At 35.3% G+C, this 18,878-nt stretch overlaps 1 protein-coding gene across 4 annotated transcripts in view; it reads right to left on the reverse strand.

Annotated features, from left to right (window-relative positions):
• Positions 1–18,878, reverse strand: part of Zdhhc20 (zinc finger DHHC-type palmitoyltransferase 20) — a 78,891-nt gene that overhangs the window by 19,902 nt on the left and 40,111 nt on the right. For 3 of the 4 annotated variants that reach the window (XM_058580676.1, XM_058580672.1, XM_058580685.1), the window contains exons 4-8: positions 15,599–15,719; positions 8,179–8,248; positions 6,994–7,026; positions 6,123–6,243; positions 454–489 (exon numbers count right to left, since the gene is read on the reverse strand). In XM_058580676.1, the coding sequence (XP_058436659.1) occupies positions 454–489; positions 6,123–6,243; positions 6,994–7,026; positions 8,179–8,248; positions 15,599–15,719 (381 nt within the window). The remainder of the gene's footprint in view (positions 1–453; positions 490–6,122; positions 6,244–6,993; positions 7,027–8,178; positions 8,249–15,598; positions 15,720–18,878) is intronic. The other variant, XM_046447824.2, reaches the window with a different exon arrangement.

Genomic DNA, 18,878 nt, shown 5'->3' on the forward strand with positions numbered 1-18,878 from the left:
TTAATAGAAGCAAAGTCTTAACCTAGAAGAAATTAGCATCTATTAATAGGAGGAAGAGGAAACCTTTAAATCCTATTAATTCTTAAAATGAAACTATAGGCAAAACACCTTCTCAATCAGAACAAAAGGCTTCCCCTTTTGATTTGAAAAATAACATGAAAAAAGTTATTTGCATTATTCTTTTTCATAAGTCTTCTTATTTTTTTTCATGTGTGCTGGGTATTGAACCCAAGGCCTTATGACACTCTATCACTGAGCTATATCTATATCCCCCCAATCCTTCATTATTGTGAGATTTCTTTTTTTTTCCTGCCAAAGTAATCATTTTATCTTTTAAACATGTTAAGTGATTCTTCTATCTTACCATGTCATGAAACAAATTTTTATTATATACATTCACTGTAAATGTCATAAAAGAGATCATGAGAATGTCATGGCAACAATGTGTTTTACCTTTGGACAATTGTCTGTAGATTTCCTGCGGCAAAGCTTGTATAAATAGAGACAATGTATTAAGAAACCAATTTTTATACAAACACTAGGTTTTATAAATCCTGTAGGTTTTAAAGGGATTCTAAGATGTTGCTCGTAGTGTTGCTCTCTCACAACATTTTCTCAAAAAACACAAGAGAAAATATCAAGAACACTTAGTTCTTTAAGAACATTTCAGGTACCCTTGAGATATGCACTTTTCCACTCAGTGTTTAAAATAACAGAGATTTGTCTAGAGAGAATAAAGCCAAAATATTTTTTAAAATATATATTTCTTTAAACTTCTGATTAACAAAAACTAGATGACTTCTTACCACCTTTGGTGCTACTATCTTGCTGTGACTGTGTTGACTCTTGCCCTCTACCATCTGGTGTCAGCTCAGTAATCAGAGTGACCCTTTTACAAGTCAGATCATGTCATTCCTTCTGTATTTTATCAGAGTAAAAGCCATGGTCGTCTTAACTTTCCAAGGCCCTTTCCCTTGGCCCACGGCTCACCTGAGCTTCCCCTTAGGTGCTTATTCTACTCCAGCTACATACAATAGTCTCCTTGCTGTTGCTCAAACATCCCTCAAACTTGAGGAAACTTAAGTTCCCTCAACCTGAAATGTCCTTCTCTCTGAAATTCACGAATCCCCTTCAAGTCTTTGCTCAAATTCTACTTTCTTAATGAAGCCACCCTATGTTTCTTTAAAAAGATGTAATTTGCCTATCACCTGCCCCACAAACACAAAATCAACAGATCCCTCACTCTGATCTCCTTTTATTATTTGTTTCCCTTTTCTTAAAAGTAAACTCTAAAAAACTATGATTCTTTGTTTTTTTCACTTACATATCCCAACTTCTCAGAAAACTGGCACAGAATAAGTACTAAATAAGTATTTGCTAAATGAAGAAAAAGGTAGATTTAAGTTTACTAGTATTTTTTTCTTATTCATGATTAATATTAAAAAAGTATCTCTTCTTTTTTTTTGGGGGGGGGGGAATACTGGGGATTGAACTCAGGGGCACTTGACTACTGAGCCACATCCCCAGCCTTATTTTGTATTTTTTAAATTTAGAGACAGGGTCTCACTGAGTTGTTTAATGCCTCGCTTTTGCTGAGGCTGGCTTTGAACTCACAATCCTCCTGACTCAGCCTCCTGAGCTGCTGGGATTGCTGGCATGCACTACCAGGCCCAGCCCTAAAAACATTTCTTCTTAAATAACTGCTATTACATTCAAATGCTACTGAATTTTCTCACAGACAAATATGAAATTATGCAATTTTGACTTTAATTATCTGGCACTGAATCCTCTTTAAATAGGGACACTATGTATGGCTAATGGGTTGTAAACTAAACAAACATGCCCAGCAAAGCAGGACAACAGAGGCCAAAATCTGGGTACTAAGACCACAGAGTTGGGATTGGTGCTCTCCTTAAATCCATACAAAGGTATTTTAAGTGCCAACAGCCTCTGGTTTTGTTTCCTGTGAGAGGATCAGTACTGGGGATCTCAATAGTTCTATCACTGAGCTATAACCTCAGTCCAACTCCCTGGTTTTAAATACCCAAACTTTAAAAGGCTAATGATGTTTAAACAAAAATTCTTCTTAAATTTATTAGATAATTCCTGGAAACATAATTGTGCTCTGTGACTCAGGGCTTTAAATATGTTGACTACAGGGAGCAAGTAGACAGTGGATGCTGGGATGGACAGATCCAAGTGTCAATTCTGGCTTCCAATACTACTAAATAAGTGAACTTGGGTAGTTACGTAACTTCTCAATCTCAGTTAATAACTCTGAAAACCATAACTGATCCTCTGTATTAAACCACTTTTCTTGTTCTCTGTATTCCTGATGCTTTGCCTTATTAGAGTTTTGCTGACCTGGGGAGAGACCACCTTCCTTTCATATGCAAACTAACTAATCCAGAGCCCAAATTCCCAACTACCTCCTCCACCAGGCTACAGGGGGCAATACTCCTCTGTCCCATTTTTCAGGGCCAGGTCTAAGACAACTAGAGATGGCCAATCCTAAATCTGTTTTTGGCATTCTCAGAGAAACCACAAAACAGGTTCTGGCCCTCCCTCTTTATGCCTCCTAAATAACCAGGCCCTGAGAGGCTTCCCATCAAGGTGTGCCCTCTTTTGAAGACTATGAGTAAATAAATATCTTTGCAATGGCAACTGGCTCCTGATTTATGGGCCTTACTATACCTAAATTAAAAACAACAACAACAACCAAAAAAAGCCGCGCATTTTAAAACATCTTCACAGGGGGCTGGAGTGGTAGAGCGCTCTGTTGGCCTAGCCCTGGCCCTGGGTTCGATCCTCAGCACCACATAAAAATAAATAAATAAAATAAAGGCTTTGTGTCCAACTACACCTAAAAAATGAATATTAAAAAAAAAAAATCTTCACAGGGTTTTTAGAAAGAACAAATGTGAAAGAACTTTTTAAACACAATAATTTCCCCTTCAAAAATCAAAGATTTAAATGTAAAAGTGAAAACAATAAAAAGTACCAGAAGAAAACTGGTGAATTTTTGCATAAACTTGCACTGAACAGGCAACAGTGAGAAATCATAAAAAGGCCATATTTATAAAAAAAAGAAGAAATTTAATTTTGATTAAAACAAAACAGCAGATATCAACAAAAAATGTGGAAAAAAATATTTATGACATGGGGTAGAAAAAGGATTAATATCTTTAGACATGCTTCATTATTCTCAATGAGTCCTTTGTGATACCTTGCAAATATCTTCTCCCAGACTTGCCTTTTCACTTCAAGAGCAGCTTTTTTTCTTTGCTGCACTGGAGAGTGAACCCAGGATTGCTCTACCACTGAGCATCATCCCCACTCCACTCTTTTTTTTGAAACAGGATCTCACTAAGTTCCTCAGTCTGGTCTTAAACTTAGGATCCCTCCTGTCTCAGCCTCCTGAGTGGCTGGGGCAACAGGTATGAGCTACTGCATTTGGCTTTAAGAGCTGCCTTTTTTTTTTTATATATATATACCTTTATTTATTTATTTTTATGTGGTGCTGAGGATGGAACCCAGTGCCTCATTCAAGGTGAGCACTCTATCCCTTGAGCCACAATCCCAGCCCCAAGAGCTGCTTTTTAATAAAAATTTATTTATTTATTTATTTTTAAGGAGACTGGGTCTTGCTCTGTTGCCCAGAATGACGTAAAACTCCAGGACTCAAGCAAACCTTCTGACTCAGCTTCCTGAGTAGCTAGGACTAAAGGCATACTATGGTGCCTAACTAAAAGAAATTCTTAATTTTAATGGAGTTCAATTTATACATCTATTCTTGCATGGTTAGTGGTTCCTATATTCTATTTAAGAAATGCTCATATACACCAAGATCAATAAGAAATTATTTGCTATGTAAATATTTGAACCTACCAGAAAACAATGGGCAAAGAACAAAAAAGAGATTTCACAAAAAAGACATGCTAATGGCTAGTAAACACATGCTCTTAGGCATATGCAAAATAAAAGGAGATTTTATATTTTGTTCATAAATTAGCAGGCACTAAATTGAATAAAGGGAGAGGATAAAGATGGAATTACGGGACAGATATGGCTTAGGAGTAGTAACGCTCCAAGGCACAATGAATTGGAAAAAACAAATTCAAAGACATTTACTGAATGTTTTCTAGCTCATCAAATATTTATACTAATTTAATCCTCACATCAATTCTATGAGATAAGTATTACTCAAAATTTTAATAATAAAAAAAATAAACTAAAGTTTAATTATTTTAACTGGCTAATATTTACTGAACATCTGCTGTGTGCCAGGTAGTACTCTATATCAATGAACGGAGGAAAAAAAAAAACAAACACCTTTTTTTCTTTTTGGTATCAAGGATTAAACCCAGGCGTGCTTAACCATTGAGCCATATCCCCCCAACACCCTGGGGGGGCACTTTTTTTTTTTTTTTGAGACAAGGTATTTAAATTGCTTAGGACCATACTAAATTCCTGAGGCTGGCTTTGAACTTTCTATCCTCCTGCCTTAGTCTCCAGAGCCACTGGGATTACAATTACAGATGTGTACAATTACAGGTGGGTACCACAGTACCTAGCAAGGCAAAAATTCTTGCTTTCATGTATCTTAGATTATAAAAGATGTTTGTATTTAAACTAAGCCTGTTTCTTTTTCTAGTATACTACTTTGATTCTATGTTTAATAATGAAATAACAAAAATTCAAAGATGACATTAATTTTCCTACCCCAGCAATTGATAGGTTTGTATAGGTTTTGTTCCCATTATATCAGATAAACATAGGAAGAACAATGTAAGAAAATAACATGACATTGATTTGAGACATCTTCATCACGTCAATGTTTAAAAAAATAGCAACTACAGATTAGGAACTAGGATTCAGCAGTGTTAAAGCTAGGGCTGAGGTGTGACTGTGAATGCCACAGAAGTACACATGACCACCAGGAACAATTAGAGATAATCAAGAATGTAGCAGCTAAGGATGGAACCTACATTTACGGAAGCTGAGAGAAAAGTGATATAAATAATAGCGAGAAAGTTAGAGGTTTAAATGAAGGGAGAGAGTTTTAATGTATTTTAAAATTATTTCTAAATTTTAATAAAATAGTACATGAACAAACAACAACAACAACAAATCAAACAATGCTAAAAAGCTATCACTGGAAAATAACAGTTTTCTACAGCGCGGACAACAGGCAGCACCTTTACACATTTCTGGCATTTCCCCCCACCCAAAGAACATAATTAAATACTTTAAAATATTTAAACTTTATTAATTATTTTAATTAGATTGCTATCTGTACATTGCATACAAAATTTAATGGAAAACTGTAAAAACTATGTCTCTCTTCCTTATTGTCCTTCCAGAGGCAACTATCATTAGCAACTTTATTTATCTATCTATTTATTTATTTATTTTTGGTGGTGCTGGGGATTGATATGAGGCCAACACTCTACTAACTGAGCTATATCCCCAGCCCCTATTAGCAACTTTTTAATGCTTTCTTTCAGAAGACAGTATATGCTTATATTTATTTTCATATATAAATGGGAGCATACTGAATGTGTTCTTTTGGGGTCTTTTTCCCTCCATATAACACATCTCAAAGATCACATCATTTGTCATAAAGAGCTTCTTTATTCTTTCTTAAGCTATACTACATCCTCTGTATAGATACATAATAACTTAATTAGTCCCCTGTTGATAAAACATTTGATTGTTTTCAGCCATTTGCCATTTTTAAAAATGGTGGAAAATTTATACAGACAGGAAGCATGTTAGTGGGTGCCTGTAGCTGAGGATACCACTTTTACTGTAAAACTGTAATAAGTCTCATTAAGTCCAAGAAAGGCAATTATTTCCTTAAATTTGATATGCCTTTATTACAGTGTGGTTAAGTACAATTTGGATTACTAAAAGAAACTCACTATTTGTGGTGTAACGTACCTTTACTTATGAATAAATGTGTATAAAAAGGTAAACTGTAGCCTTGCCCTATATACCATTATAAATTCTAGCTAGTAAAATTAATTATATCTACTTATAATGAAGAATAAAGTAATTCTTTAGAAACCCAACACCTTAAAAATATTTAATATATGTTTTAGGATAGAAAAAAGACTTACCGTCCAAAATTTTATAAAGTACTCTAAAACTGATATAGCCACGTAAAGGCAATATATTAGGGAATACAATAAAAACAGCATGAAGAATTTGTAATTAGAAAATCCCACACAGTTATTCACCCTAGAAGAATAAAGAAAGTCACACTATAAAAATAAGACAAAACACAAATTCATAGAAATAGAAAGATTCTAGAATGGAGGTTGTGAAGGGGAAGAGGGTGAAGGAAATGGGGAACTGGTTAATGAGAACAGAGTTGCAATTTTATAAGATTTAAAGTACTGGAGACTGTACAACAAGGTAAACACTACTGAAATATCTACTTAGGTATAACATGTTACTTTCTCACTTGTGAATAAGAACTAAATTCTTTCAAGTGGTTAAGACAGTAAATTTTATGTTATGTGTTTTTTGCCATAATAAAAAAAAGATAAGTCAGAAAACTTAAATTATTATTACTTGGAAGTAGCCATTTGTGAAGCAGAAAGCAGTATCTTAACTATGGATATGTGTTTTTAATGAATTCTAGAAGAAATACAGGATTTTAATGTTAACTCTTAACACACCAATATTTGGGGGTTAATAATATTAAAAAATATTTTTAAAGAAAAATATACAAATAATGTCCCTATGCATATAGGCAAATATATAAATAGATCAATCATAATATTTATAATTAAATTAACATTCAAAATATAAAACACTAGGGCTGGGAGTGTAGTTCAGCAATAGAACGTATTTGGTATGCATGGGACCCTGGGTTTAATCCCTAGCACCAAAAAAAAAAAAAAATTTAAAATAATCATTCTAAAAATTCTCTCCTCCCACCTTTCCACCCTCTTATGCCATTTCCTCCATTTTTTTTATACATACCAAGGACAGTGATGATCCATCTTAAGAATACATCTAAGAAACAAATAAACATAAGAAAATCCATGCAGAAAAATTCCCTATTTTGTAATAATTTTATTTTATTTGACTTAAAAATTTCCCTTTAAAACTGTATCTTAGAGAACCAACAGAGAAGCATCAGGGCAGAGATAATTTCTGGTATGGCTACAAGTACTTCTATGGTAAGAGGTCATAAATTTTTTACACTGGGAAGTAAGCTGAGAATATCCAGTGACACTGTATCACATTAAATGACATTTTACAATATATCAAAATGCATTCTATTGTCATATATAACTAATTAAAAAAAGAAAAAAAATAACATTTTAATATTCAGATCTGAGGAAATACTTTGATTATTAGAGAAGTCTAGCTTGAAAATTTGCTGAAGGAGATAAAATGGAAAACAGATTATCCCTTTGTTATTTAAACATCTGCAGGTCATAAAAATAAAACTTTAGAATCAAATATGTAAAAACATTAACAGTGATGGGCTTAGACATGGTTATTTTTTCCATGTTTTATAAAACCCCAATTTGCCCTTCTACTGGGATACATATTTTGTTTATATAAAATTAGACTATAGATCATCTCAAATAATACAATAAATGAGTAATCTAATACCTAGAAAGTTAAGTAGTTTGTCTAATTAAAAGTAAAGATTAGTGTGATTCCCATTTAATGATCTTTCTTTTAACGTATCACCTTCTCACTTATGTATTAGAACTAAATTCTTTGAAATTTTTCTAGTTAAGATGTTAGGATGATAACTGAAAACAATTGTTAAGTTATTTTGGTGGTTTTTTAGGTTTTTAATATCAACATCAATTTAAAAAAGAAAAGAAAAGAATCAGAATAATCTTTCAAATCCAGGAAATAAAGTTTCTTTCTCAAGGGGATTATCAACTATTTGCTCATCAATATTACCTTAAGCACAAGCATAGAAAGCATACTTAAAAAAATCCTATAAACTAGACATGAAGCATATCAAAAATTACTTCTAGGTATATTCTAGCTTATATAAATATTTTTGTTAGTTCTCTGTGCATAGAAAATAAAGGAAGAGGATGAAATGCTTAAAGTATAAAATACGAAAAAAGTTCCTACCTCTCACTGTCACCAATATTCAGTGCTAGGTTTAAATAAAAGCAAACGAGGAACACTTACTTGTCACATGCTGAGCAGTGATGTGCCCGATCAGGTTTAATCAACTGACATTTTTCACAATATCTGATAGCTACATGAAAGAAAAGGAAGATGCTGAAGAAGGCACGAGCTTAACTAATTTGAACACAAATCTTAACATTTTAAAATGAAAAACTTCGGGAAATCAACAACTAATAATTTTAACCTAAAGTAAAAATGGACTGGAAAATTTCTCAAATGAAAATGTCAAGAAATAGAAAAGAACCTCAAAACTGTGTTATCCCAGCAGTTTTCAAATTAAAGTAAATCCAAAACACATGTTAAATGCAGAGGTAAGCAGTGCAACTAGTACAAAACTCAGATTTACTAAGTCCTAAACCCAGTGTTTTTCCTACTATACCACAATGTCTAAGGTAAAATATCAAATTTATATTATAAGGCATTCTATGGAACTTGGGTCTTGAAATTCTGAAACAGCTTTAATTAAAAAAATATATTTTTTTTCTGTCATCCCTACTTCCCCAAACAGAGAATACATTTTTAAGAAAAAACTGTTTCCCACTAAATTCTAATATATGCTACTATTGCCCAATTCATACATTCATTCATTCAAGATACTGAGCACCTTCTAGCTGCCAGATATTGTTCTAGGCAAAAATCTATGCCTTCCACCATAAACATACATTGGAGAAAAGATAGCCTCTTCAACAAATGGGGCTGAGAAAACTGGAAATCCATATGTAGTAGATTGAAATTTAACCCCTATCGTCACCCTGCATACAATTCAACTTAAAAGTGGATCAAGGACCTAGGCATTACACCCAAGATTCTGCACCTACTAGAAGAAAAATAGGTTCACCTCTCCATCATGTTGGTTTGGGAAATGATTTCCTCAATAAGAGTCCTAAAGCACAAGAAGTAAGATCAGGAATCAATAAATGGGATGGTATCGAACTAAAAAGCTGCTACACAGCAAAGAAAACAACCAAGAACGTGACAGAAAAAAAAAAGAATCTTTGCCACCTGCACTTCAGATAGAGCATTAATCTCCAGGATATATAAAGAACTTAAAAATTAACACATACACACACACACATCAAAACAAACACACAAACAACCCAACAACAACAACAACAAAAAACAACCCAAGGGGGCTAGGGTTGTGGCTCAGTGGTAGCGCGCTTGCCTAGCATGCGTGAGGCACTGGGTTTGAGTCTCAGCACCACATACAAATAAATAAAATAAAGGTGCATCAACAACTAAAAAAAAATAGTTTAAAAAAAACCCAAATGACCCAATCAATAAATGCACAAAGGAACTGAACAGGCACTTCACAGAAGAACTACAAATGGTCAACAAGTATATGAAAAAAATGTTCACTATCTCTAGCAATTACAGATATGCAAATTAAAACTACACTTGAGGGCTGGGGATATGGCTCAAGCAGTAGCGTGCTTGCCTGGCATGCAAGTGGCCTGGGTTCGATCCTCAGCACCACATACAAACAAAGATGTTGTGTCCGCCGAAAACTAAAAAGTAAATATTAAAAAAAATTAAAAAAAAAAAAAAAATACACTGAGATTTCATCTCACTCCAGTCAGAATGGCAATTGTCAAGAATACATAATAAATGCTGGGAAGAATGTGGGGGAAAAGTGGGTGCAAACTGGTGCGACCACTCTGGAAAGCAGTATGGAGATTCCTTAGAAAATTTAGAATGGAACCACCATTTGACACAGTTATCTCACTCCTTGGTTTATACCCAAAGGATTTAAAATCAGCATACTAGAGTGACGCAGCGCCCTCAATGTTTACGGCAGCTCAAGTCAACAAAAGACAAGCCATAGAACCAACCTAGGTGTCCCTCAACAGATGAATGGGACCAAAAGCATTATACAGATTCAATACAATTCCAATCAAAATCCCAATGACATTCCTCATAAAAACAGAAAAAACAATCATGAAATTCATTTGGAAAAATAAGAGACCTAGAATAGCCAAAGAATTCTTTAGCAAGAAGAGTGAAGCAAGAGGCATCAAAACACCAGACCTTAAACTATATTATAGAGATATAGTAATAAAAAAATGGCATGGTATTGGCACCAAAATAGACATGTAGACCAATGGTACACAATAGAGGACAAAGAGACAAACCCATATAAATACAGTTATCTCATACTAGACAAAGGCACCAAAAACACTGGAGAAAAGACACCCTCTTCAACAAATGGTGCTGGGAAAACTGGAAATCCATATGCAGCAAAATAAAATGAAACATCTACCTTTCACCTTGCACAAAACTCAACTCAAAGTGGATCAAGGACCTAGGAATTAGACCAGAGACTCTGCACCTAATAGAAGAAAAAGCAAGCCCGAATCTTCATCATGTCAGCTTAGAACCAGACTTCCTAACAGACTCCTAAAGCATAAGAAATAAAATCAAGAATCAATAAAATGGGATGGATTCAAACTAAAAAGCTTCTTTGCAGCAAAGGAAACAATCAAGAAAGCGAATGGAGAGCCAACAGAATGGAAGAAAATATTTACAATGAGCACATCAGAGCATTAATCTCTAGGATATATAAAGAACTCAAAAAACTTAACACCAAAAAAATCCCAGTAGGAGCTGGGGTTGTAGCTCAGTGGCAGAGCACTTGCCTCGCACACGTGAGGCCCTGGGTTCAATCCCCAGCACCACATAAAAATAAACAAATAAAAATAAAGATATTGTGTCCATCTACAACTAAATAAATAATAAATAAATAAAAATAAAAAACCCAAATAATCCAATCAAAAAAATGAACTAAGGAAATGAGCACACACTTCACAGAAGAAGAAATACAACTGATCAACATATATATGAAAAAATGTTCAACATCTCCATCAATTAGAGAAATGCAAATCAAAATTACTCTAAGATTTCATCTCACTCTAGTCAGAATGGCAAATATCAAGAATTCAATGCCCCCTCCCCCTGCACCTGCAAGATAGGTGGAACTGTAACCACCCACAGAACAGGCCAAGTGGCCCGCGGAGGGGCAGAGCTGCCAACCAGCCCTGCAAGGTAGGTGGACCTGCGACCCACCAGCAGAACAGGCGCAGCGGCCTGCTGAGGGGCAGAGCCGCCCCCTCCCCCCGCGCCTGCAAGGTAGGCGGAACTGTGACCACCGACGGAAAAGGCCCAGTGGCCCGCAGAGGGGCAGAGCTGCCAACCACGCCTGCAAGGTAGGCGGGCCTACGACCCACCAGCAGAACAGGCGCAGCGGCCTGCTGAGGGGCAGAGCCGCCCCCTCTCCCCGTGCCTGCAAGGTAGGCGGACCTGTGACCCACCAGCCATTATGAAGTCAAACAACAACAAGTGCTGGCGAGGATGTGGGGAAAAGGGTACACTTGTACATTGCTGGTGGGACTGCAAATTGGTGCAGCCAATTTGGAAAGCAGTATGGAGATTTCTTGGAAAGCTGGGAACGGAACCACCATTTGACCCAGCTATTCCCCTTCTTGGTCTATTCCCTAAAGACCTAAAAAGAGCATGCTACAGGGACACTGCTACATCGATGTTCATAGCAGCACAATTCACAATAGCAAGACTGTGGAACCAACCTAGATGCCCTTCAATAGATGAATGGATAAAAAAAAATGTGGCATTTATACACAATGGAGTATTACTCTGCATTAAAAAATGACAAAATCATAGAATTTGCAGGGAAATGGTTGGCATTAGAGCAGATTATGCTAAGTGAAGCTAGCCAATCCCTAAAAAACAAATGCCAAATGTCTTCTTTGATATAAGGAGAGCAACTAAGAACAGAGTAGGGACGAAGAGTATGAGAAGAAGATCAACATCAAACTGGGATGAGAGGTGGGAGGGAAAGGGAGAGAGAAGGGAAATTGCATGGAAATGGAAGGAGACCCTCAGGGTTATACAAATTTTCATACAAGAGGAAGTGAGGGGAAAGGGGAAAATAATACAAGGGGGAGAAATGAATGACAGTAGAGGGGGTAGAGAGAGAAGAGGGGAGGGGAGGGGAGGGGGGATAGTAGAGGATAGGAAAGGCAGCAGAATACAACAGACACTAGTATGGCAATATGTAATTCAATGGATGTGTAACTGATGTGATTCTGCAATTTGTATACGGGGTAAAAATGTGAGTTCATAACCCACTTGAATCAAAGTGTGAAATATGATATATCAAGAACTATGTAATGTTTTGAACAACCAACAATAAAAAATTTAAAAAAAAAAGAATTCAAGCAACAATGGGTGCTGGTGAAGACATAGGGAAAAAGATATACTGATTCATTTTTGGGGGGACTGCAAAATTTTGCAACCACTTTGGAAAGCAGTATGGAGATTCCTTAGAAAATTTAGAATGGAACCACCATTTGACCCAGCTATCCCACTCCTCAGTCTATATATACCCAAAGGCCTTAAAATCAGCATACTACAGTGAGGCAGCCACCTCAATGTTTATAGCAGCTCAATTCACAATAACTATACTGTGGAACCAACCTAGAGGCCCTTCCAAAGATGAATGGATAAAGAAATTGTGGTATATATACACAATGGAATATTACTCAGCATTAAAGAAGAATGAAATTATGGCATTTACAGGTAAATGGATGGAGTTGGAGAATATCATGCTAAGCAAAGTAAGCCAATCCCCAAAAACCAAAGGCCAAATGTTTTCTCTGATATGTGAATGTTGATCCATAATGGGGGGGGTAGGGCAAGGGAAGAATGGAGGAACTTTGGATTGGGCAGAGGAGAAGGAGGGGAGGGGAGGGGAGGGGAGGGAAGCGGGTAGGAGGGAGATGATGTAATGAGATGACATTATTATCCTCTATGTGGGTATGACTGCACGAATGGTGTGACTACATCATGTACAACAAGAGAAATAAAAAGTTGTGCTCCATTTGTGTAAAAAATAAAATTAAATTTAAAAAAACGATGAACAGATAAAGAATCTGTTGTATACATACACAATGGAATACTACTCAGCCTTAAAGAAGAATGATATTATGCCATTTGCTGGTAAATGGATGAAACTGGAGAATGTCATGCTAAGTGAAATAATAGTCCCCTCGAAACAAAGGCCAAATATTTTCTCTGATATGTGAATGCTAACCTACAACAAGGGAGGGTAGGGAGGAGAAGAATAGAAGCTCATTGAATTGGATAAAGGAGAATGAAAGAAAGGAAGGGAGTATTGGGCTAGGAAACACAGTAGAATGTATTGGACATAACTTTTCTTTGCTCATTATGAATACACGACCAATGTAACTTCACATTATGTACAACCACAGAATGGAATCCTAATTGGAATGGGTTGTACTCCAAGTATGTAAAATATGTCAAAAATACACTCTACTGTCATGTGTATCTAAAAACAGTTACAATAACAAAAATCTCTGCCTTCATACAATTTACATTCTGTAAGAAGAGATGAGGAGCCAGGTGTGGTGATACACACCTGTAATCCCAGCAGCTCGGGAGGCTGAGGCAGGAGGAGTGTGAGTTCAAAGCCAGCCTCAGCAACAGCGAGGCACTAAGCAACTCAGTGAGAACCTGTCTCTAAACAAAATACAAATAAAGGACTGGGGGTGTGGCTCACTGGTTGAGTGCCCCTGAGTTCAATTCCTGGTACCCCTCTCCCCGCAAAAGATGAGGTTTAATGAATAAGTTAAAATAAATAGTGCATTAGATAGTGATAGCACAGAGAGCACAGAAGAGGAACGGTAATTTTAGAAACATCTGAGAAAACTGAAATTGAAGTGAGTTCAAAATTGAAAAGAAACATATTAGTAAATGAGACATATTACTATCTGGGAAAAAGGGGATTCTAACCAGAGCCTGAGGCAGGAACATGCTTGGCCTGTTTGAAGAAGAGTGAGGAATAGAGATGTTCATCATAGCATTGTTTTTATTAAAACAGAAATAATTTGATTTAGGAAAATGGTTAAGCATTTTTTATGGGATATCCATACTGTGAAATACTATGCAAACAAACATTTTCCATACAAAATACATTTATTTTCCATTAAGGAAAACATAGCAGGCTCAAAATATAGTCACTCATACTAAGGGTTCACATACCAAAGAGAAAGGCCAAGTGAATAATAAGCTCAGGATCAGAAATCAAGTATCCTATTTTCCCTTTCTCCTATATCCTCCACTAAACAATGTGACATTGTGGAAGTTTTAAAATTAACTGGGCTCTGGGTGGGAATAAATCAAATAGATCTTATAAAACAGGGATTGATTATGGATTTCCAAGTCTGAATTGAAGTAAAAGTTCTTGTCAAGGATGGCTTAGAAGAATGATAATGCCAAGGACAGAAATATAGCAGAATTTAGGTAGGGTGGGTGGGGGTAAAGGGTATTCCTTTATTCATTCAATGAATATTTAGAGAATTTACATGTGACAAATATCACTAGATGGCTGGGGGAAAAGGTGAACAAGTCAGACTTGCTTCCCACCCCTATGAGACAGCTAAGTTGCTGAGGTTGGCCTCAAACTCACAATCATCCTAAGTAGGTTTTAAATGGATGAATTTGGTTTTACATGAGTTTGAGTTTGGATAACAGGTCATGTAAGAACAGCTATCCTTAGAAAGATGGAAATATAAGAATGGAACTGTAGTTCAGTGAGCTACAGATAACTGAATTCAAAGGCACATGTCAAGGTGAATATGAAGTATAAATAATGGTTGCTGGATTCTGTGGGACAGAAGTTTGCAGTTCTCCACCTGCCCCCTGAAACAACAGAAAGAATATAGCTAGATCACAGGGTGTTCTGTAACATGTAATCCTTGTGTGTAGCTGCAACTTCACCCTTTGCCTGGCACAAAGCCAAGGTTTACAATGTTTGTGTTAGTATAAGATGCCTGAATTTGTTCTAATTAAAGAAGAAAACTATTAAATTATGAGGCACAATAAATGAATGATCACAATACTGTAGTATCAGAACTCCATAATTAAAAGTTATAGCTGAAAGGACAGTACAGAAATAAGAATAGGAACAGGGCAACCTTGAGAAGTAGAACATAAAAACTGGGAAGAAGAAGCATTTAGGACTCATTTCTGAGTAGATGACAGTATGTCCAACTTAGTGAGAACCTGTCTCAAAATAAGGAATAAAATGGACTAGGACTGTAGCTCATGGGTTGAGGGCCCCTGGGTTCAATCTCTGGTCCAAAAAAAAGAAAGGGAAAAAAAAAAAAAAACCCTCCACATTTATTTACATTTTCTTAGGCATGAATAAATACATTGAACTAAAGAAAGTACTTTGATTATAGGAAAAAGTTGTTTAGGCTCTTGCTTGGCACACCATACAATCATTATATATCCACACAATAGTTAAACCATAAAACATATCCTGTAAAAATAAACACATTTGAAAAATCATTTGGAAAGGAAAGCTTAAGACCGTTTTTCTTACTTCTTGAAGCTGATGTGGTATAGATAGGTAAGTCTCTTGCTGCTCTTCTCAAAATTTGTTGTTGTCTTTCATGGCTGAATTCCTTTTCATAACGCTCCTTGTCAGAATTGGACAAGTAGAACTATAAAAAGATGTGAGGTATCTCAGTGGTAAAGCACCCTGGTTTCAATCCCCAGTACCAAAATAAATAAAAAATAATAATAACATGGACTGCAGATCAAATTCTAGCTTTTTCATGTATGTGAAATACAGTATATATCTTGGTGTGTAATAATAAATTTTCAGCAGATTTTACTTTCAGTAAATATTTCTAGTAAATTATCTCAAATTTTAATTACATTTTGCTACATTTTTACATTTAATTCTGAAAAATATGGTTTACAATAATTATTAGCAGTTATAGTTCTACAAGGTATTTTTAACCCAAGATTCCAAGTAATTAATGAATCCCTGAGATCATAGGCAAATTTGGGGTAAGTGTAGTTTTCAGAAAATCCTGTTCATAACAAGATCATCTGTTTTCAGAGAAGTACATGTACTTCTAAAAGTAAAGAGCCATCAACACTAAAACTTTGCTTTTAAAACTCTACCACTTTTTATTTATTAATTATATAATGGCTTTCTTCTAGCCCAAATAATACCCATTATTACACCAGAATTGTGCTAAGCACTTTAACAACTCATTCTTGACCCAACCCGTAGGGATCCACTTGGTATTGCAGCTATCCAGGACCATGCTTCTGTCACTTAAATTCCCCAATAAACTGTAATCTGGATCTGCAATCCCAGATCTGCCTGTTTTCTTCAATCTTGTAGCACCTTGGGACTAGTACTCATATAGTGGGAATAGGTTGTCCAGAAACAGTGTCTTAGCTTCTTCATCTGCAAAATGGGGACTCTGGTATCTACCTTATAGGGCTATTGTGAAGTATACATGAGTTCATATGTGTAAAGCACTTAGAAAATTGTCAAGTTTTTAATATTACCTAGTATTTGAACCAATTGATGAAGTATATAATACAATTTTTTAAAACTTTATGTATTTAAATGATCAGCTTGGCTACTCAAAATAGACTCCTATCATGAGGCTAAAAATCTTAGAAAAGGACACTGCTGTAACAGGCATTTATCTCAATGGAGACAGCACTGCAGAGGAACTCATAGCTTCATCTTAGAATACCAGCTTTTATAATCTTGAGTAGGTTTCTTCCCCTTCATATTTTTTACTTCTCATTTTTAACACATTCCCTTTTTGTTTTTCTTTTATTACTCGGTGATGACACACAATAGTCAAATTCAAATCAGAATTTCTAAATGACAGTTTACTAGGAATAATAACTGAAATTTTTAGCTGTGAAGATTGAGTCTGGAGGAAAAAAATAGAGAAAATATTTTACATTAAAGTGAACACCTTAAAAATTGTATTAATATATTCATATATTCATCTATATCTGAAATACAAACAGAAAATCTTATTCCAGCAGATATTGCTTATGGTAACAACCCATCAATATTATGTTTCATCAAGAGAAAACTTACCTTCAAACTGACTTTCAAGTATATTTTAATAAAACTACATAGATTAAAAAATATTTGCCTTCCCTATTAATAATGGCAAAGAAAATAAACACACTTCTGCATCTTTGCTTTTTATAGATAAAAAAATTAATTTCCTTCATCAAAAAGGCTTAGTACACATTTTTTTTTTAATTAATAAAAACTTTGCTGTTTAAAAGTTACTGTCAAGAAATTCTATATTTTTGGAAGGACATCATAAGATTACTTTGGGTAATAACTGAAATCACCAACATGGAGTAACAATAATTTTTGGCTAAAGGTCATAATGAGTTAAATCATTCATTTATTATTTTTAGTCGTTCAGAAGCTAAGAAATAGTACTACTTTCTTCAGAATTGTCAAGAGTATCAAGGCAATCTAACTCTCCTTTGCTCAAGGGAGATTCCTTTCCTTTACTGAGTTATTTCTGGTATTCCTTTCCTAGTGTTTTTCCCCATGATGTGGTCAGCCTCTGGTTCATTTTTTTAAATAACATTTTCTCTACCAACTAATTTAGTTGTTCTTCTTTTCATATGCTATCCCAGTATTTTAAGGACTACCTCCTTTTATGTCTTGATTTTAATGTAATCAAGGAAAACTTTGAGTTTCTACCAGTATTTCAGATTTGCTTTTGGCTTGAGACTTGCTTTTAATCATATTTTATATTTTAAACAGTAGTGTTCCTCACTCTGTATTAATTTCCTTAAAAATCCTAAGGAATCATAACTGGAATTTTACCTCTGCATATTTGGTCTACTCACTAACTCAAATACAAAACTTCCCTGTCTCTTACCTGGGCATAGTGGAGCACACCTATAATCCCAGCAGCTTAGGAGACTGAGACAAGAGGATCGCAAGTGAATTCAAGGCCAGCCTTAGCAACTTATCGAGGCCCTGAACAATGAAGTGAGACTCCGTCTTAAAATAAAAAATAAAAAGGGCTGGAGATGTGCTCAGTGCTAAAACATCCCTGTGTTCAATTCCCAGTACTAAACAAAACAAAAATACCTTCCCTTATTCTTAATGCCCCAACACTACTAATAGTTATTAGTTTAATAATAGTTATTTAGTTTAATTGACTGTTGTGTTATAAATAAAGCAATAGCTTGTCATAGCAGAGTTGGGAAAGTTATGATTCAAGAGGGTTAGGGAATTATTTGAGATTTCAGAATTATTGGCATGTCTGACATTAAAATGCAGGTCTTCTGTGTTCCATTCTAGTATATTTTCCTCTATTTTGCTAACATAAAGGTTCTGGGTTTTTACAGATTGTTACCAGATTTAAATTAATAGTATATTTTATGAAGTAGAAGAGTCTATTTTAGATTACCTTGCTTGGCTTTCACAATTAAATGAACAGAACAGAAAGCAGTCAGAAAAGATTCACATGACCCCCCCCCCACCAAATACAAGGCAGGGAGCTTCAGACATTTCTGACAGATTCATCTGGTCTTGAATACTTTTGGAGATAGAAAGAAAATCATATGGTATAATGTTAAAACTATACTTGGAAAGGAAAGGGTCTGATCAAATTTTAGTTTCCTATACAATCTCAATAGACTCCCCTGGAGGAATCCATTCCTAGACTGTGGTAGTATCTCAAATCTCCACTTGCTACATCTTCTTCCACTTGACAACCATTCCTTCTCCTTAATAATTAAGGATATAAAATTTAAATCAAATGAAAATTTCTAGAGATACCAGAATTTTAATGGAACAAAAC

The sequence above is a fragment of the Marmota monax genome, unplaced genomic scaffold, assembly GCF_021218885.2.
Source record: "Marmota monax isolate L192 unplaced genomic scaffold, Marmota_monax_Labrador192_F-V1.1 WCK01_AAM20220418_F8-fsc00043, whole genome shotgun sequence".
NCBI classification, from domain to species: domain Eukaryota; kingdom Metazoa; phylum Chordata; class Mammalia; order Rodentia; family Sciuridae; genus Marmota; species Marmota monax.